Here is a 21,004-nt window from a genome sequence, read left to right as displayed (position 1 = left end):
CTTTTTATATGATTGGGTCGAGTATGAAATCAAAAGACAATGACCTTGGAGGAAAAAGAAGAAAGTAAAACTATTTATAAAAAAATTATTTTAATAATCGAAATTATACTCAAAATACGACGAATCGAAATTGTGCACCCTCACATAGCCATCCTCGCCCCCCGAGCTATAACTCTTGCCATCAGGATGAAACGCCACACTATTAATAGGCCCAAAGTGCCCCTTAACCCTCCCAAACTCCTCCTCAAACACCATATGGAAGAACCTGGAGTCGAATTTCCCAACTCTTGCCGAAGTCGTCGTGACATCCATCGCATCCTGCCCCCCGCCCACTACCACATGCTCAAAAATGGGGCTAATCGCCGCCGAATTCACCGGTCGTTCCGTCTTGTACGTCTTGAGTAACATCAAATCAGCGGCGTCGAAGAGTTTCGCTGTGTGGTCTTTCGACGCCGTGACAAACATCGTCCCATCTTTATTCCACTGCATATCATTGATTTGTTGCTCGTGTTCGCGGGTGGTGGAACTTATCTCCTTGCCCGATTTCAAGTCCCACTTGATCAAATCCCCGCTTTCATGCCCGGTTATTATCGTTTCGTCCAGGTTATCCCACAGGATCGACGAGACTCGGGACCCTTTAATCGGGATTCGCAAAATGGGGTCCGCGTGCGAAATACTCTCGTCGACGTTACGCACGTCGATTATGAAAATCTCGCAGTTGTGTTTGAGGGCTCGGTCGGTGGTGTACACGGCCATATTCCCCGAGTAGCTGAAGAGACAAGTCCTTACGGAGGAGTTGGTTGTGATATTCCCGATTTCCTTGCCAGTTTCGCAATCCCAAACTTTGAGGGTGTTGTCGCCGGCACCTGAAAGGAATCTTGTTGTGGTCCAGTCGACGTCGATGCACCACACAGCCCCCTGGTGGCCGTTAAAAGTCCCTAAGCGCTCGCCGTTGAGCGAGTACCAGACGTTGGGTTTATTATCCTTCGAGGATGAGAAGAGGAGGTCACCCTCGCGGTTGTACTTAATTTGCGTGATGGCACGCTCGTGGCCGTGGAGCAAAAGGGGTTTCTGCGGAGGAAATTTCAAATTAGTCGATTATTCTAGCAAAATAAGCTTCCATGATTGAAGTTTGAGGTTAGGGTTAAGTGAGCAGTATGTCACGCAAAAGGGCAATAAATACGGTATTTTACAATTCTGGGGGCGAATTGTGGTGATAATTAACCACACTACTTACCATTTTAGCAAAAAGTGGTCACTTCTAGATGATTTTTTTCGATTTACACGCTTTTCTTGACAATTGATGGACAGAAAATCTGTCAAGATTAACTGTCAAATGTCAAGAATAGGTGGCGCTTTTTTTGATAGAATTTTTTATTTCATTTTATGAATTACTTAATTGTTTCTGTTATTACTTTATTACAACCACAAAGACAACTCAAGAACATTTTTGTTGTAATTTTATTAATTTTTATTATTTAAACACTTCAAATTGCAATATTGCAAATGTTGGTAGCCTTGTTTGTCACAAAACAACAGTATAAACATAACCTTAAACCGGTAATTTTGAAATAATGTGATAAAAATGTCGAACAAACTAACCCGTTATGAAAAAATCGAGTTTCTCGGCGAGGGTCAGTTTGCCACTGTGTACAAGGCCCGCGACGTGGAAACCGACAACATAGTCGCCGTGAAAAAAATCAAAATGGGGAGTCGGCAGGAGGCCCAAGACGGTATAAACCGAACAGCTCTTCGCGAGATTAAATTACTGCAAGAACTCCACCACCGCAATGTGATCGGGCTTTTGGACGTCTTCGGGCACATGTCCAACGTGTCTCTCGTGTTCGATTTCATGGACACCGACTTGGAGGTGATCATCAAAGACAACACAATTATCCTCACCACCGGAAACATTAAAGCTTACACAATCCAAACATTGCAAGGTTTGGACTATTTGCACCGCAATTGGATCCTGCACCGCGACCTCAAACCCAACAACCTCCTGGTGAACGGAAATGGAGTGCTCAAAATCGGGGATTTTGGTTTAGCGAAGCTCTACGGCTCGCCGAACAGGATTAACACCCACCAGGTGGTCACTAGGTGGTACAGGTCGCCGGAGTTGCTTTTCGGGGCGAGGCTGTACAGCACGGGGGTGGATATGTGGGCCGTGGGGTGCATCCTCGCCGAGCTCCTTCTCCGAGTCCCGCTGTTTCCCGGAGAGTCCGATTTGGACCAGTTGACTAAAATTTTTGCCGTTTTTGGGAACCCCACCGAGGAGAATTGGCCCGGATTGAAGAGTTTGTCGGATTATGTCGAATTTAAGCCTTTTACGCCCATTCCATTGAAGAATATTTTCACGGCCGCCGGTGATGATTTGCTCGATGTTCTCGAGGGACTTCTAGTGTTGAATCCGTTGAAGCGGTTTGAGTGTAGCAGGTGTTTGGCCATGCCGTTTTTTAGTAATAAGCCAGCCCCCACGCCGGGGTCCAAATTGCCTCTACCGCAAAATATCAGAAAAACGCAGATGGAGAGGCCTACTTTGAAGAGGAAGCTGCTGGATGCAGTTGAGGGGGGGTCGCTCTCGAAACGACTGTTTTTTTAATTTTTTTTTGTATATAGCTAATAAGATCTAAATAAATGTTTGATTGTCTTATTATTTAATTACTTTGGAAAATACCGAAGCAAAAATGAGGGTGTTTTTTTTGTTAAAAAAATACTGTCATTTTTGGTCTGAATTAAGCGGTTTTTTTGTCATTTCAAATAAATTCTTGCAGAAAGTTAAAATAACGTTATTTTTAACACAATTAAGATAAATTTTTAAATGAATGGAAAGGTAGGTATGCAACCAAACATACAACCGCGTAATTGCGATTATTTAACATTTTTTTCTACAGTCTAATAAATTAGTTATTTTTTATTACGGTGTATATAATTATTAGGTACAGTTACGGAATTAAAATTTCGGGCAGAATTGTCATTTTCATAAACAACCTTTACATTAATAACCTCATTTTTTACTCTTGTCATGTTTATGTCATTTTGACTTATTTACTTTCAAAAATAGTGATTTGAGGCATAATAACGGGTAGGCAGCAGATCAAAGCGATGATTTAATTGCACTTAATTTAATTAATAAATTTTCTAAGAGAGACAAATTATTTAATTACCAATTTTAACAACAACAAAAATGACAATTAATCAAATGTCAGTCATGATGACAGTAAAGGGTAGTTTGCAGTGAACTTTTTAAAGTACCAAAAAAGTACTGCCCGAAATTTTAATTCCGCAACTGTACATGTGTTTAAAATTTAAAAAAACAAAATTAAAATAATTATTAAATAAGTGAAAAAAATTGTGTTGTAAAATTCTACTAAAAAGTTTAGAACGAAGCTTAAATTACGTCAACTTTAAACAAATTTAATAAGTGTGACAAGTTTGCACGCAACAAAAAAGGTTCTGGCTTAAAAAAACATAATAAAACGTTTGGAAAAAAAACAAGAACAATGTTATTTTAGACCCAAATCTAAAATTGTTTGTTTGCTTAAGTGAAATAAGCTAATGTTTAGCAAAAAATAAATTTTTATTTTAAAGTAACAAAAAAAATTCACACGTAATTAAAAAAACAAAAATTATTTTTTTTCGGCTAATAAATATAGTAAGGTTATGCAACTATATATACAGACTCGTAATTGTAGTTAAATAACAAATATTTTTTGCACAAAAATATATAATAATAATAATATGTCGTACAGTTATTTTAATCTTGAAACACTTTTAGATTTAATTTATTCAATTTGTTTAATTGATAGTAATTAAGCATGCGACTATATAAACACACGCGTAATTGTGGTTAACTAATAATATTTTTTTTGGAAAAAATCAAATAATATATAATACAGGGGTTTCATATAACTTAACAAGGCTTGCGCCTAATGTACGCACCCAAATATACAAAAGTCACAAAACACTAGATACAAAAAATACACTTCTAACTATTTAATGAATATGATTCTAGTTTATCTATCTTAATAACTAACTAACTAAAAACGTAATTTTTTAAAGGGTGAACAAACTAGAGAAAATAATTCAATTTTTCAAAATTTGTAATCGAACTCGTATCTAATATGTATTATTGATTGCATCTTACAGGCGCAGGCCTCGTAAAATTATGGGAAACACCCTGTATTGAAACACCGTCAGTTATTTTATTTAAAAATTTATTTGAATAACAATTTTTTTCTGTATCATTTATTCGTAAACAGCAGCTGTCCTAACATTATGAAACCGCGTGCTCAATAAGGAAATTTAGCTCTGATAAGGCATTTTTCTCGGACTCCGACCACAATAATAATAATTGTCCCCCCTCTCGAAATAAGTGGTGGAAGTCAGTTTGAAAGTGGCTCGTAGTGGAAGCGTGCGCAAAATGGCGGCGTCGGCGTCGCGACGGTAGGCGTCACGGTGGCCGTTATCGAACAGCTGTTTCCAAAATGGTTTAGTCGTGCGGCGATGAGTGTGTGCGAAAATGAGGAGACAACAACAACAGAGTCAATCGCAATTGCAAATCGAACATAGCGATGATGACTGCACTTCTTCGCAAGTAAGTCGTGACTCATTATTTTTTTTCAAGGTTTTAGGGGAAATTTGGGGCGAGATAAGGTGAAAAATGAAAATTGTAGTAGAATGTTGGGGACTAGTATGTCAATGTCATTTCTAATTACTTGTTTAATGTGTTGCACTTTTTTGTTTGATAATTGCAATGTTTATATTTTGCAAATATTGTGCTACGCTTTGTTTATTTTCAACTTTGTGTTTTATTTATTTATTTCATTAATAATTTATTTATTTATTAAAATTCGAAAATTTCAAGGTGTGTGCCCTTTATTAACTTTAATAGCTTTAACTGTTTCTATAAAAGGTCAAATGTCACCAAATAATCATTTAATTAAATTCTTGTTTATTTTTATAATTTGTTACTTTCAGGAATGAATTAAACACCTTTAAAAATAATTAAAATTTTGAAAAAAAAAAAACTAAGCAAGAAGGTTCAATTTTCTCTTCAGTTTTTGTAATGGAATTTGAATTTTCATATTTTATCTTTCTTTTTCCTATTCCTTAGTCTTTTTTATCCGTTTCCGAAAGAAGCAAAAGACTTTCTATGACCCACAAATGTGAAAATTAGCACAAAAATAACAACAAATCATAAATAATCGAAAACATGTCTCCCACCGGAAACATTATCGCCCATCAAATATGGAATAGAATTACCGGATATTGGGCGCTTCTCTAAACCGTTTTACCATTAATGGAATGAATAAACAATAGCTTGACCAGTCATTTATTCAAACAATGTCATACTTGAAACGTAAACAATAATGCAAATGTAATTACTAATCCATTAGGTATTAATAATAATTAGCCTCAAGTCTTGATTTACAAGATTCTTCAAAACATGACAAAAAAAGTTAACATTATATAATTGAAATCTTATCATAATAGGAAAAACAAGAAACACTCATGAAACTAATTCGAAATTGATTTTTTTAACCCTTTTTTCTATCCTTGCCGAGTCGACTGTGGTACGAAAAACGTCAAAAATGTCAATTGTCATGGTTACAAAATACGTTGCTATGGAAATCTATACGTTGTAACAAAAACCAGTGGCGGGTAAATATTTTTTTTATCGTTGCAGTCCCAGATTTTGGAGCGCGTGCAATCGGACCGAGTGACGGTAACCAAGCCGGAAGAGGATCGTCGAAGACGTACCATCATCGTTGAGAAGAAGAATGGTTCGTACGGTTTCACTCTTCAAAGCTACGGAATCCACTACAAGAAGGAGCAAGAAATCGAAATGATCACTTATGTGGACTATGTGGACTACGATGGGCCCGCTTACAGGGCCGGTATGAGGGAGGGCGATGTCATTTTATCCATCAATGGCACTGATATGGAGAAGGCGGATCACAAGACTTTGGTTAATTTTATCAAAAATTGTGACACCAGGATGAGGATGGTGGTGCTGTTTGAGGACTGTGTTCGGAAGGTAAGTTGGCAAGTTTCAATGGTGCCAACTTAAGTTCGGAATCACTGATTTATTTTTTTTCATAGGTGGAGTTGCATATGCGTTATATCCAACTTCAACGCGTCCTCCAGAGCAAAATGTCGGAATTGGAGAAGTTGTGTATTCGCGAAAGACAGCTTTTGGAGGGTAAATGGAAGACGCATAGTCTGCCAGCACGGAAGAAGGCTTCGCAAAGTGGGAATAATGGGGATCCCCCGACTCCCACTCAAGCCGCGTACTCGTATTGTAGACCGACTGTGTCGACGGAAGATGTGGCAAAAGTCCAACAAAAACAGCAAAATCCTCCTTTGATATTCGCTTATCAGTACTTAGACCCCCATTATCGGTATATGCTCCAGCCTTCGGCCTCCAGTAGTGGCGAATATTTGCTAACTCTCGAACCCTCGCGCTACCGCGGAGACCAACACCATTTTATCGTCAAAACACCATGTGATGTGCCCCAGAAGCAAAATCGGGGGAACCAAACCCACGGGAATGGGGGGGAAAAACCGAAAAAGGTCCAGACTGGACACTTGTGCAACCCTTGTATGCAGTCTGGGAATAACGCCGATAACACCAGTCTGGAAGCTTACGATTTGGCAAGTCCTTGCTGTGATCCTCACTGTGTGCCATCAAGTCGTCGCCGTTCGCGCAAAGACCACAGAAAGAGAGATTCAAAGACTGAGGAAACCCAAACTGACCCTCAACAACAACGATCTCGACCACATTCCACCACACAACAGAATTTCTCCGTTCCGAGGAGATACTTCCATTTCGGGACTGGTCTAGTCAGCCAATGCAGTCTTCACTCGTGCACCTCCAGCGAATTGAGCGCTGTGGCCCCCACCACCATGGGGGAGAGCTCCACCAGCTACACCACCTCCTTGAGCACTGACACGCTCTACTGGGACGAAATGAGCGCCTCGAGGCAGATGAGCGTTAAATCAGCCTCCAAACATGACCATCAACAAAGGTACAAAAAAAAATAATTTATAGTTAGGCAACCAGTTATACACACGTGTGATTACAATTGCGTAATTTTTACAAAATTTGTGTTTCAGATACACCCAGACGCATTCTCATGACCCAGTTTACGTCCAGTACACCACCGTGAAGCCCAAATCGTGGGACAACCTCACCACTAAGGCCTTTGGGGGCTACGGTTTTGGTTACGGCTACTTGGACACCAAGTGTCCCAAAAGCCGCTCTCAGAAAAATCAAAGTACTCAGTACGTCCGTGTGGACAAACACAACCAACCACAATACACCCCTCACACCCATCGAAGGTACTTCCAACCCAACAAATCCACCGAGAGTCTTCTTTCCGTACCCAAGTACTCCAACGAGGCCCTTTCGGACTCCAATGAGTGTCTTGAGGGTTCTTCGCCCGGTCATGACACTTCCGAGACGCGATTTTTTCAAAGTCCGAGACAGAGTATCAGCGTGAGTCCCACCGACCCTAATTTTGGGTACTACAGCGCGAGGAGGCCCTCCAAAAATGTTGTATCGACTAGTTCGGAGGCCACGAGGTTGTAATCCAATTTTGATATTCTTATTGTAATATTCTCGGCACTTGCTTCAATCAAAACTTTTTTTTATGAATTCTGAATTAATGTGATATTAGTTACTTAAACATACCAAAGTAATGTGTGCGAAATATGTGTTTTTTATATCAACTATTTTGTTTTTATTATTTCATTGTATTTTTTTAAGTTTTATTAATTCACATGAACGAAGTTGACAATAAATTTTGTTAATTGTAGCAGATTTTTTTAAGTAAGTTTTTTATACAGTTTATTCACATCATTTGTAGATGTTTTGACATCAAAAAATTGCTTCTTCAGGACGATTGTCAATTTTATAATAATAAATTGTTGTTTTATACGTTCTGAATCATTATTTCTTCTAATAATACCTAACTATTGCATAGTTTTAATCCCAACCATTGAATGATTAATAACGCAATGTTTGGTGACAAAAACTTTTATCTTTTTCACAATTTCACAAAATGCATAACTGGATGCCGGCACACCACTTTTTAAATTATCTTTTAGTTATTATTGTAGTGGCCACACTGGCTGTTGGTTTTGATTATAACTATGTTGGGGCCTTGGGGCCAACAGAAACATAACTTTTACAATTATAAGGCTAACATATTAAATATTTTAATCACAATCTACTGTTTTATTTACTAGATGTGTAGTTGGTTGCGTGCCACTAAAACGTGTTATTTTTTTTAACAAGACAGAAATGATGGGAACTGTAAATTAAATCTTTTTTTCTCTATGTCACTTCTTTATCTATTTACAAATTGTATTACTGAAAAATATTGCTTCAGCGATCAGCTAATGTACCTTCCATGTCCTGTAAAATATATTTCAGACGTTTTTTTGTAAACCAATTTGTAATTTTTCTGAACAATTCATTAAAAACCAACAGGCTTTTATATTTTTGCATAATTAAAATAATAATAATAATAAATAAAACATCATTTTTTTTTTCATTTTCTTCGTTGTTTTATTCATTTTCAAATTAGGCAAACGCTAAGTTTTTATATTTTTGCATAATTTTTCGAAAAATGTTCTTCGAAAAATTTTTTTTTTAATTTTTTTCGTTGCTAATTAATTCCTTTCTCAACAAATTACAATAATATGAAATTAAGATTATAACTCATTTATTTAAGAATAAAAGTTTGCTAAATTATAAAAAGTGGAAAAATGGCATATTCCCAAAACCGTGAAAACCCCCACGTGACCAGTTGGGTTCACCCAAAGGTCGCGATAAGAGCCTTCGGCCCCATTTAAATTTTCGCCTACGTAAATTTTCCAAGAAAAAGCAAAATGGGATGGAAGTAGAAAATAAACCATCGAGAGAAGGGCGAAACCGTCGTCGTACGGCAAAAACTTTTTAAAACATCAACTTTTAGTTTATTGTAGTGGCCCCACTGGTTCCGAATTGGGCACGGATGACGCGATGTCCAAGAGGAACATAACCTTTACGAAACCAGAAGAACCCGAATTCCTCAAGAAGCTCAAAAAGCAAGCCGGCTACCAGGAGGGCCCCACTGTCGAAACCAAGGTACGTGCGCCCCCACGCACCACTCGCAATAACCCCCTTGTGTAGAAAGAGCAACTGGGCCCCGCCGAGGACCGGGACTGCGAGGACGAGCGCCCCACCGTCGTGGTGCTCAACGAGGGCGATCTCACTGCCGAAGAGGCCTTGAAACTGGAAAAAGGTGAGTGGCAAAAGCCCCAAAAGTGATTTTTCGCGTGATTGAAGTGAGGTTATGTCGGCCGACTCCGGAGATTTTCGGACGTTTTCGATTGGCGCCAAAGCAAAAAGCGCGAATTTTCACGATTTGAAAATACTGAGACGCTCCAATGGAGCAGAAGGGGGTTTTGGGGCTGTTCTGCGACTCGGGGGCTGCTTTTTTCATGGAAATTTCGTTGTTTGGTGGAGGCGAAGTGTCCGGTGGTTTTTTTACCACGTCGGACGGGGTGAGAGAGATGCACGTATGTGGCGGCGGTAGAACAGACAAGGACGGATTTTTTCAGAACACGTGACCGTTTTAGCTTGTAATAAGACTTTGGAAAGGATGCTACTCCCCTTTTCGTGAAAATGGTTTGGTCTATTATATGAAACGGTATTTTGCTCGGTTCTCCCGACCAACTCGATAAAATATTGTTGCTTCACACGTTAAAAAAATATTAATTAATATTTTTAAGAGAAAATCATTTATTGTCCGTTATTTTTATCGTTTTTTATTTGTACCGATTTTTTGACCAACTTTTCGCTCTATTGCTCCGAGTTATTTACATTTTTTTTTGACAAAATTAGATCAATAACGACGATATTGATTTACCGATGGTTCTGTAACGCCTCTTAAAATTCAACCCTTAAAATCCCACTTATTGATTTTTATCTTGATAAATATTGCAGTGGTTTTATTGTTGTCACCAAAAAATATAGAAAAATTTTCACAAACAAAATGGAATTTTGTGGAAGGGTTGTGGTTGTCTCGAGGGTGCTATTCGTTCCCTTTATCGGAATTAAACTCGATGTAGCGAATTTTTTGTGCCCTTTTTTTATTTAGATTTGCGTTGAAAACTTTCAAAATCAATAATTTTATCTCAGGATGTATTTTACTTCCTCCCACCTTCGCAAATGGGTTTAATTGTGGCGAAATGTCTTTAAAGAAGGAAAAAACGTGCTTATTAGAGGAATTTGGGAAGTATCGATTTTCTTAATTAATCGACAATCCCGAGAAAAACCCGTAAATAGCTCAAAATTTCAAGTAAATCGGTTTAAAAATAAAATTAAAAAGCTTTTTTTTTATTATATATTTTTTATGGCTTATGATTCTGAAGTTAAGTTGGCAACAGTGAAAGATATACCCATTTAATTTCTGAATCTGTCTGGAAACTGGAAACATTTTGGAATCTTAAAGTGATGTTGTAGACAAGAATTTTTTTATTCTTTATTGCCAACCAAATTTCAAAATCAGATTATTTTTATCGAAACATTGGCATAAAGTAACAGGAAATGTGAAATTTGACTTTCAAAGTTGCCAACTTAATTTTTGACTCACAGCCTACTCCTGAAATCGTCAGATTTTTTATTCTTTTTTTTTTCTTTTCTTCTCTTTTATTATCTTTATTTATCTAAGGAAATGTGGCATTAACGTATCTTTGTCTAATGGTGGTTTTAAATAATTTTTAATAAAATTTCTCGCTCGAGGCGAAGCTGAGCGAGGCATAAAACAAATATAAATGAATTTTTGTGCAGTTTTCTTTTCTCTCTTTATCTGTTTAACGAAGTCTGGTGTTAACATATCTTCGTCTAACAAGTCGTTTTAATTATTGTTAACTAAGATAAGAAGTTATTGTACTCGTATGTCACGTTAAATGGCAAAACTGTACTCACTTTGAAATTAAATAAAAAATAAGTGTTTCCAATTGTTTGAACACTGAAAAAAAAATTGTTTGCGGAAGCTGAATTTTAAAGAAATTTCCAAGTTTGCCATTATTTAGTATTACAGAAGATTTCAGCGTTGTCAGATTTACAATCTCTAATGTTCATTAGGAGCTGTCGTTACATTCACACCTAACGGAATACATCATTTTCCAAATCTAACGATATGTAAAAAAATGTGCGAGTAATTTTAATTTTGTTGTGGAAAAACACATTCGACAATAAGCTGATTTCCTTCCACATCCGCCATATGGCAAATCGTAGAATAAAACCATCCGACTCAAACACCTGCCGAAGAAACAACAGATTTAATCAGAAAAAACTAAGTAGGAGCGGATTTGAAGGGAAATAATGTTCCAAAGGTGAAACGTGAATTCTAAGGATTTAAAAATTCTAATTTGATTTATTAAAATAAATGATTAAGTTAGTTTAGAAATTTCTCATCTCTACCCTCATGCATTTGCTTGTTAGGTAGTGAAAGTCGATGAAATGGAGATAAAAATTTGAATCTCATCCTTTATTACGATACATTACGTAAAAAAGTGAAAAAAAACACGAAAATTGATCAAAACAAACATGTCTTGCTCAGTTTGCAATTTTTTTAAGAGGGTTTATTTCCACGTTGACGTGAATAGAATTGAAGTTTTTATTTTGAGAAATTTTTGTTGTAGGTGTGAATTTTACAATGTTTTCACGTTAACGTGTTTATAGGGGATCTGTCATACTTAAGAAAATACACGGGAACAGTAGCAAACACTTAATTGCGTGGAAATTGATTTTTAGAGTGTTTCAGGAAATCGGTATCGTATAATAAGTATAAGTGATATTAAGTTGGCAAGATTGAAAAATATGGAGAAAATTGACAAGTTTCATCTCCAAACAAACAAAGCATTGATTTTTTTTTTATAATAAAGTAATTTCAAGTATAAAAGTAGAGTATTTTATTTTTAAATATGATTATTAATTCAAAAGTAAACCAAAAACGCTCAGAAAATTGGTTAAATTTTGATATTTCATTTTGTGTATTGTGACCCACTTTTGAAAAAATTAAACTGTAAAATATTAACTTCAAAATTCTTTATTAAAATAGAAAGGAGCAAATAAAATTATTGTTTTAAGCATTTCTCAAAATTATATTGTCGTTTTTTGTTTTTGTTTTTTTTTTTTTATAAAAGTTGATATAAATAGGATTTTTTTTTGTTATTTATAATACATTTGTCTCTCAAAACTGCGAAAAATCACCCTCTTAAAGCAAACATTACAAGTTTATGCAAAATTTGAATTTTCATGACACCTTGGTGAAATTTTTCTATCAAAATGGCCTTGATTTTGGTATTAAGTTGACAACATTGAGTAAAATAGAATCAGAAGATACGAGACTTGTTAATTTTTAAATCTTTTGTCTTATTCAATGTTGCCAACTTTATTTCAAAATCACAGGTTACTTTGATCAAAGATTGTCTTTTAATTGATTAAAATTTTGTGAATTTGTAAATTACGCCTTTTTGGAAAAAAATCTTTATGATTATAAAAAAGAACAAATAAAATAAATGCTTGAAAAACTTTTTTTTATTCTGAAAATTACGTCGCCGGTTTTCTTTTTTGAAATCTTCGATAAAAATGTGGATTTTTTTGTGATTTATAATAAATTGGTTTCTAAAAAATGAGAAAAATCGCCTTCTTTAAGCAAAAATCACAAGTGTCCTCAAAATTTCGAGTGTTTGAATTTCTATTTGTGACATTTGGAAAAAAAATTCTATCAATGTGGCTTTGATTTTGGTATTGTTGACAACATTGAGTAAAATAGAATCAGAAGATATGAAACTTGTTAATTTTTAAATCTTCTGTTTTATTCAATGTTGCCAACTTTATTTGTAAACTATAAATTATAAAAAATCGCAAATAAAATAAATGCGTAAACATTTTTTTTATTTCTGAAAATTACTTCGCCGGTTTTGGTTGTTTTTTTTTTGATAATATTCGATAAAAATGTGGATTTCTTTGTGATTTATAATCCATTTGTTTCTAAAAATGCGAAAAGCCGCCCTCTTAAAGCAAAAACCACAAGTTTCTTCAAAATTTCGAGTGGTTGAAAATCTATTTGTGACATTTGGAAAAAAGTTCTAGCAAAGTGGCCTTGATTTTGATATTAAGTTGGTAACATTGAGTAAAATAGAGACAGAAGATATGAAACATCAATTTTCATATTTTCTGTCTCTATTCAATGTTGCCAACTTTATTTCAGAATCACAGGCCATTTTATTAAAAAAATTGAATTGTCTTTTGACGCCTTTTTGGACACGATATAATAGTTGTAATTTTTTGTGTGGCTTTTGTTTCAACTCAAAAACTCGTTTTCAGTCAATTATTTTAGACATGAAAATCGCGCAATTTCCCAAATGTTCATCTAAATAAATTCAGAGTGCGCCAAACGCCGACACCTCAAGCTTTAACTTTTACTTACCAAAAGAGCAATAACCTGTGGCTGAGATGCCGTCACCGGCAGAAGCGCCCTTTTCGACGGCTTTTAAAACCATTCAAATAAAACAGAATTACAAAAAAATGCGATTTTTGTTCCAGAAGCCGAAGAAACTCCGGCCGATTTAAATACGCGCATTTTTTTCAAAGCACCAAAAAAGAAGACCGAAGATCAGCCATCCAAAACCATCACGAACGTGAAAAAAGTCAAATCCAAGACTTTACTGTCTTTCGACGAAGAGGAAGACGACGATTGATTAAAGAAAAAAAAAAATAGATTCGCATTTTTCCGTAAGTATTAAAACTGTTGGAAAATCGATACTGTTGAGCGTCAAATCAAGTGCCCATTGAATGTTTTTCTTTAGCCGGCTAGATTAGAAAAAAATTCGCCAAATAAGATTATTTGGCAATTAATTTTGTAATATTTATTAGAAAGCGCCGAAATGAGATACCATCGGGTGTGCGTTAAGAAAAATTTATTAGATATGGAGTATACATGAACAAAATGAGGTTTGGGCGCAACCATTTTTAGAAAGGGGGGTGTCCCGGTGTAAGTCCGCTATCGGGCGGGGTAAGGATGCACATCACGGTCATAATTTTTTCCACCCTCGCGCCCTTTTTCAAATCAGGGATTGTTTAAACAATTGAATCGTTGCCCTAGCAACAATTGTTGGAAGTTAATGGCGCGCGTTCAAAACCAGCCAAATTGTGTTTTTAAATTTAGTATGTTTCAAGGGATGGTTTTGGGGTTGTAAATGATGCGAATTGAATTTGTTGTAAATTCGTATCGGTGCTTACGTAATGAAAAAATTTTAAGACAAGATCGGCTACGTCACTATTTTCGATCACGTGACTTACCGTTAGACGCCATATTGGCAGTTTAGTGCAGTGCTAGGGGTTAGTGACGTGAGTTTTGTTGTTCTCTCGTGTTTTTTATACAAATACAATGGACGAATTTTAAAAGAAATTGAAATTTTTGACTTTCGGTGTGTCGTTTTCTCGTGTTTGTGTGTCGGCGGATTTGAAAATCGCGGGTTGTCAAAGGATTTTGTTCGGGTATTTACGAGTGTGACAGACACACACAGACAACACATCCATTGGCGGCGGTGCAGATGGTCGTTGTGGTGGTCGATGGACGATGGCGGGAATCTGAAGGATAATTCGCGTCTATGGTAAACATCCCGATGGAATTTGTGGGGGGCTTCGCCCCGAGGTTTAGGTTATGTGGAGGGTCGGGGGGCCCACTGCGAAATTTTCCATTCCATAGCGTCGTTGGCAGCATTGGTTGTTGTTATCTCGGTGGTGGGGTTCGCAACACGCTTCAAAATTTTCTAAGGCCGAAATGGCAGTGAAAGTGACCCCATTTGGAGGGAAAGGCTGGCTTTTATCGTGTCCTAATTTCAGGCAAAAACAAAACAAATTCGTGTGTATTCTATTAATAGGTATTGCCATTTAGATTTTTTTTTTATTTGGTTGGCATTATGTAAGGTTGGTCCGAATTTGAATTTGATTTACACGTTATTGATGGATGATCAAATTGATTAAACATGTTTTTAATCTTAATTATTTTGGCTAGTTTTGATAAAATGATAACATTGTTATGGCATTCTTTTTTTCTATAAAATGGTCAACAAGCATGGATTTATGCAAATCAAACTTTGAATTGTTTATTTTTGATAATGGTTTTGAAAAAATGTGAATTTATTGAAAAATAATGTAAAATAAGGAAATGGGCGCCATTTTGTTATGGGAAGTTTTACAACAGTTGGTGTTTATTGAATTAAATACAGTATGTTCCAAAATATTAATGATTTTTTATTATTTTTAATTTAACCAACTTTCTTGTCATAATAAAATTAATTTCAGATTATGGATTTGCTAAAAATAATGAATTTTGTGATTAAAAGTTGGTAGAAATGCCATTTTTTGTTACACTTTTAACTAAAGCTTTGTTTTTTAATAAATTAATGAAAACATTATTGCCAATTGTTCTTATTTATGAAAAATCCAGCTATTTTGAGGTTTGGCTAATGTTTAAAAAGAAAATAAATAACTCAGATGTACATTATTTTACAATAATGGAACACCCTTCAAACCAGAAAAACTAACAAATTGCTTTTTTAAAATTTCACTATACTTAATTAAAATTGTGAATTTTCCTGTCATGGCAAAATTGGATTAAAATCAAATAAAAATGGTGATTTTTCAAATTAAATGTTGGTAGATTTTTAGTTGAAGTAGACGTGAAAAAGGGGCAATTGTAACATAATTATTTCAATCTCGTTGAAATTAATCGAAATGCGATAACCTTTTGCAGCCCACTTGACAAGAACGATTTAAACTCAACAATTCTCCCTTTAACCCTTGCAAATTTTTCACTTAATTTTATTCTAGGTGCATAAATGGAGATGGCAGCAGAAGCTGAAATGGGTGAAATTGAAGAAATGCATTCAAAAGAAGAAGAAGAAGGTAATTTTCGTCAAAATTATGAATTGTTATTAAATTGTGGTGTAGTTCCAGACGATCAAATCTTAAACGGGGAGATATCGGAAGTGGAAAATGGCAACGATGATGAGAATAGCCAAAGTAGCATCAAAAAGGGTCAAACCACCGACGATACGGATTCAATGGATGTAGATGAACAAATCGAGTCGCCACCGGACAACACCAACAAGAGCGAAAAAGATGACAATACGGAACCGGATGAAGGTGAAACGGAAAAAGACGATGATGACGGTGATAGTGTTAAGAGCGATAGTGACTCTAAAACCAGTGATATGGCAAATGGAAAAAGCGCCGATGAAGAGGTACACGAAATCATCGACGATGATGACGATAGTGTGAAAAATGGTTTAGAAAAAGACGACGAACCAATTGAATTGAACGATTCGGGTGAAGGTGAGGGTGATGGTGATGTCATGATCATCGAAGAACCCAAAGAAAATGGTTCCTTGGAAAAGAATGAATTGGAAGTGATTGAATTGGATACAACACCGATTAAAAAACACAAAGATTTGACGATTTTACCACCAAGAAGAAGTGTAAGGAATATGAATAAGACGAAGAGTTATGTTGAGAGTGAAAAGGACGATCATTTAACACATTCGCATTCGTCAGAAGAGTCAGATATTGAAGAGGTGTTACCTCAGGATCCTCTTGCAATGTCTAATGATAAAATCGAAGTGAAACGATCAAAACACTCCAATTCATCGACGATTGTCGTTAAAGACACAAAACGATTGGTTGAAATTGCGGCTAAAAGTAACTCGAATAATTCGGGTAACAAAAAAGAACCAACTTTGGTGATTATAGATACGAATTCGATTTTATCAGGTCGAGGGCCGGTCCCTGTCAATAACAAATCCTCGTCTTCGTCCAGTCAATATCCGACTTTACTCCCAATGGCCCTTCCCGCCCAAGGTATGTATCCTCCAAATATGAGAGCAACCATCACTCCAATCCCTTTAAATTCCTCCTCAGCATCAACCACACCTCCACCTCCTCCCCTGACAAAAGCACCATCATCTTCGACGTGTATAAATCCAGCGGCTTTAGCGCCAGTATTACCAACTTTAACCGATGATATGTTCGTTGTTGAAGCGCCCTCTTTTATCGTACCTTATGTATACGAAAAACCGCCAGTTTCCGATTTTAAAGACTTTCTCAAAGAAATCGCCGATAAAATAACGGAAAACAAAGACGATGAAAAGGAGAAATCTGACAATGATGAAGCGAAAGATGACAAAGATGACGATGTATTAGATCCTTTGAAGAAAACTTATTCGTATTTTGACAGTCCACTAGGAAAATTTTTCATCGATATTGGCTTTAATCTAGTTCAGGAATTTGTTCAAGCCGATATGTTAAGACAGCAAAAGAAGAAACGAGACCGAGAAGGTGGTCAAAATCCAACAACCAATAAAACAATTCACTCGTTGATGAAAAATCTCGAATTTACAAAGGAGAATAATGAACCGTTTAGGACAACGTTGAAGAAATGTGAATTTTGTAATTTCAAAACGGAATCACAATTGGTTATGGCACACCATTTGGAAACACCACATACGAAGAATTATGTTTACAAGTGCAATTTTTGTACTTATGAGGTAAATTTGTAATTTTCTTTATAATTTTTGATGAAAAATTCGTTTTTAGGCTCGTAGCCCCCATGACATTCTTTTTCACATGGAGGCGGAACATGCTGTTCGTGGTCGTCTCGAACGCGCCCCTTCGTTCCACCAATGTCCCAATTGTCCATTCGAGGACAATCAAAAGGGTAAATTATCGCGTCATCTGGTGGCGTGCATGCGTAAATTCAAACCGGAGAGGAATTTGGATGCGCCCATCGATTGGGAACCACCGGCGAAAATACCGAGAGTGCCTAAGGCCCGTCAGGGAATTAATGTGTCCGCATATCAAGCGATGAAATCATCACAATTGCAATTCTTATCAAAGATGCAATTGTTGAATGCGAATTCGTCAACGTCGTCGTCGCAAGCCTTACATCGGGGTAGAGGAAGACCCTCATTGGGTGCACCGATTAAACAATCGATGATCAAGCCTTCCGGAATGGTTTATAAACAGACGATGAGCGGGGGATCGGTTTTGGTGCCGACTAATTATCAAGTCAGCGGAAATCAGGTGTATCAGGTGATTACGGTTTGCGTAATCTTTTTTTTTTTATTTCATGACTCAAACGTGGATATTTCCTTTGCTTTTGGCGGAGAAAATATCAAAAGTGAGCTAAAGTGAGTGTTCATAATTCATAATAATAAAATTGAGTAGAATACAAATAATTTCGAAAAGAAAGGGTTGAAACTTTGATACTATAGTGTGTTTTTTTTTAGAACGAACTAGGTCGATGCATCAGCAGACAAATTCAATTAAGAACAAGAACAACATTCGATGAATCTTACGTTTACTTAAAAATAAAACAAGAACATAAAAAAGGACTCTTAAATTTTCTTTTGGAATTCATAATAGCTAAACAACAACCTAATCCTTTGTTACAAATGCAATGAAAACTTGCATTCATTAGAAGTGGTCGAAGGTAATAATCCACAACTTTTCAGTGGAAAAATTTGAATTAGGTACTTACCTAATCAGTAAAGACATCGTTCTCGTTGGAAACATCTCCTGTTTCTAATACCCACTCAAGAAAAATAAATAAAAAAATAAATTTCGCGTAGATATTATGTATCATTATTTTCTGACCACTACTAACTGGATTTCCCCCGGAATTTTTTTTTACAAAAGAACCAGGTTGTTGTTCTGCCATTATGCTACACCAAAATGCTGAAATCGTACAACAAACGACACTTTATCTAAAAAAAATTATGACATATTTCAAAAATAATGTCAAAAATTAGAGATTTTTAAAAATTATTTGGTAATTATATTTAATGTAAATAAAGCTTGTCACGTGGTGCAAAATAGAGTAACCTGATTTGCCAATTTTAGTCCCTATTTCCCGCAACGCTTCGTTCTTAAAAAAAAAAAAACTATAAAGCTGGTTTTGAACTTTGCTTTAGCTCGCTTTAAGCCATTGAACGCACTGTAGTTTAAAAAACTGAGTAGTGTGTTTATAAGTAAGCTAGAATGTGTGTTAGGTGGTGGGTGGACAGGAGTTGGGTGGTCGACTAGGTCATCCTGGTATGGCTTTTGTCCCCAACATACCTTCCGCCTCTAGCACAGTCACCATTCAGGTATGCCAGATACCCTCTCACACCAAAAAAAAAGCTAATCCGAAGCTCAGCTTTGTTTTTGTTTTTTTTTTCTTACCTGTACAATAACACATTGCATTCTTGTTTATTATTTGCTAAATTGTAAAATAATGTTGTAACAATTTTATAATTGTTGTTTTGTGTAATTCTAGCAGAACCAATCAAAGAATAAGTCTGTCCATCAGCCAAGCATTTCGATAACACCACTACCTCGTGCATCGGCCTCGCCCAATTCGAATCTAACATCCAAGCCTGGTGATACGAACTCAAAGAATTCGTTCGTTATTTGTGAGATCTGTGATGGTTACATAAAAGATTTAGAACAATTGAGAAATCACATGCAATGGATACACAAAGTTAAAATACATCCGAAAATGATTTATAATCGGCCGCCTCTAAACTGCCAAAAGTGCCAATTTAGATTTTTCACCGATCAAGGATTGGAAAGGCATCTTTTAGGATCACACGGTTTGGTGACATCAAGTATGCAAGACGCTGCCAATAAGAGTAAAGATGCTGGACGGTGTCCTGTATGCGGACGGGTAAGTTACAACACGAACGAGCGAAATGTGAGTGTCTTAAACTCTATTGTTTGTAGGTTTATCAATGGAAATTGTTGAATCACGTTGCCCGCGATCATAATATGACTTTGAAGCCTGCGCATCTTTCGTACAAGTGTACAGTGTGCACGGCCACCTTTGGCATGTATAAGCAATTTGAGAATCATGTTTATTCGGCACATAGTGTGGTGGCGAAACGTGTCATGGATAAGAAGAATTCGAGCAAAAATGATCAAATGATGAAACCGTTGAAGATCAATGATGAAATAACGATAATTCCACAGCCGGCTAAGGCGGCCACCACGAGCAAAGAAGGGAGTCCTTCGTCGTCTACAGGGTCAACAAACTCGCGCAATAGCACTCCGAGTACTAGCAAAAGTAGGTAATTCGTAATGTAGACACGATATCGTGATATCATTTGTGTCCACTGTATTTTTTAATCTTTTGTTATGTAGAATACTCTAAGAATATGTTAAGTGAAAAATGAAAAGAAGCAACAAATAAGGTGATTGTGTGTGAGGAACGGATGTGCTTTTTATTTTTGTATATAGTTTTTTGAGATATTGCGATATCATTGCACGTTTCTTCTTAAAATCTTGCCATTCCTGGTTCTTTTGTAGATGCTGATGCTACAGCAGTAAGCAATTCGTCGGCCGAAAACGCATCAAGTGATGCGAAGGCTGCGGATTAAACGTCTTAGTGCGTGGTGTGTGAACAGTTATTTAACAACAAATAACTTTATAAATAAAAAAATGGACCAAGCGGTTTCACTGTGAGACATGCTGTCTAACATGTATTTGCATTATATTCTCTATTTATTACTGTAAAATATAAAGTAAAAAATTTGATTTTCATATGGTATAGGATAGACCGAATTTAAGTAATGTTGCACTTGCAAAGAAGACTAAAGAATAGATTAGAATTATTATATACATGTGTTTCTTTAGTTTTACATTATCAAAATAAATGATTTTAATGTTTGTGACATAAACTCTCACATGTTGTATTTATTTTTATAAACCTTTTTGTTGATTATCATTTCTCAAATAAAACCGTAGTGTTATTCTTTTGAGTATTGAGCGTGTTTCAATTTGTCCGGTGCAAAAAACCCCTTGTTAGCGACGCAGGAGCGACGTCCAAGGCAGGATTCCAACAATTGAGCCCCAAAAAGTCGTGGGGGCGTTCCTTCAGTGCGAAACAGCCCCCATTTTCTA

The 21,004-nt window shown here is 36.2% G+C and overlaps 5 protein-coding genes across 13 annotated transcripts; 4 read left to right on the top strand and 1 right to left on the bottom strand.

Annotated features, from left to right (window-relative positions):
- Positions 1-73: 73 nt before the first annotated feature.
- LOC123004295 (eukaryotic translation initiation factor 3 subunit I) lies at positions 74-1,349 on the bottom strand. Its single transcript, XM_044397489.1, has 2 exons — positions 1,238-1,349; positions 74-1,071 (listed from the first exon to the last, which is right to left on the bottom strand). Exons 1-2 carry the CDS (start codon positions 1,238-1,240, stop codon positions 91-93), a joined length of 984 nt encoding a protein of 327 aa, XP_044253424.1. The 5' UTR covers positions 1,241-1,349; the 3' UTR covers positions 74-90.
- Positions 1,350-1,371: 22 nt separating this feature from the next.
- On the top strand, positions 1,372-2,656 carry LOC123004285 (cyclin-dependent kinase 7). The gene has a single exon (XM_044397479.1). It carries the CDS (start codon positions 1,586-1,588, stop codon positions 2,600-2,602), a length of 1,017 nt encoding a protein of 338 aa, XP_044253414.1. The 5' UTR covers positions 1,372-1,585; the 3' UTR covers positions 2,603-2,656.
- Positions 2,657-4,406: 1,750 nt separating this feature from the next.
- On the top strand, positions 4,407-7,942 carry LOC123004279. Its single transcript, XM_044397465.1, has 4 exons — positions 4,407-4,597; positions 5,690-6,040; positions 6,106-7,031; positions 7,120-7,942. Exons 1-4 carry the CDS (start codon positions 4,523-4,525, stop codon positions 7,592-7,594), a joined length of 1,827 nt encoding a protein of 608 aa, XP_044253400.1. The 5' UTR covers positions 4,407-4,522; the 3' UTR covers positions 7,595-7,942.
- A 910-nt stretch (positions 7,943-8,852) lies between these two features.
- LOC123006371 (uncharacterized protein KIAA1143 homolog) lies at positions 8,853-14,667 on the top strand. The gene is given in 5 exon segments (XM_044400804.1): positions 8,853-9,136; positions 9,182-9,293; positions 13,610-13,757; positions 13,759-13,798; positions 14,593-14,667. Coding segments are annotated over 5 exon segments (480 nt in total). The 5' UTR covers positions 8,853-9,031.
- Positions 13,661-20,865, top strand: LOC123003740 (MOG interacting and ectopic P-granules protein 1). 9 transcript variants are annotated; one of them, XM_044396747.1, is made up of 9 exons: positions 14,185-14,679; positions 15,902-15,976; positions 16,022-16,927; positions 16,988-17,613; positions 17,663-18,157; positions 19,117-19,212; positions 19,383-19,772; positions 19,829-20,168; positions 20,411-20,865. In XM_044396747.1, the coding sequence occupies exons 2-9, from the start codon at positions 15,910-15,912 to the stop codon at positions 20,479-20,481; spliced, it is 2,991 nt and encodes a 996-aa protein (XP_044252682.1). In that variant the 5' UTR covers positions 14,185-14,679; positions 15,902-15,909; the 3' UTR covers positions 20,482-20,865. The 9 variants fall into 9 exon arrangements, with proteins under 9 accessions (XP_044252674.1, XP_044252658.1, XP_044252649.1 ...); XM_044396739.1 differs by lacking the exon at positions 14,185-14,679 and adding an exon at positions 13,661-13,798 and having other exon boundaries at positions 16,022-17,613; XM_044396731.1 differs by having other exon boundaries at positions 14,201-14,679; positions 16,022-17,613.
- The last annotated feature ends 139 nt before the right edge of the window (positions 20,866-21,004 follow it).

This window comes from Tribolium madens, unplaced genomic scaffold, assembly GCF_015345945.1.
Source record: "Tribolium madens isolate multiple individuals breed KSU strain unplaced genomic scaffold, Tmad_KSU_1.1 Scaffold_11;HRSCAF=98;Tcas5.2_LG3b, whole genome shotgun sequence".
NCBI lineage: Eukaryota > Metazoa > Arthropoda > Insecta > Coleoptera > Tenebrionidae > Tribolium > Tribolium madens.
The sequence above is the reverse complement of the archived record's forward strand: the minus strand, read 5'-3'. Positions and strand labels throughout refer to the sequence as shown.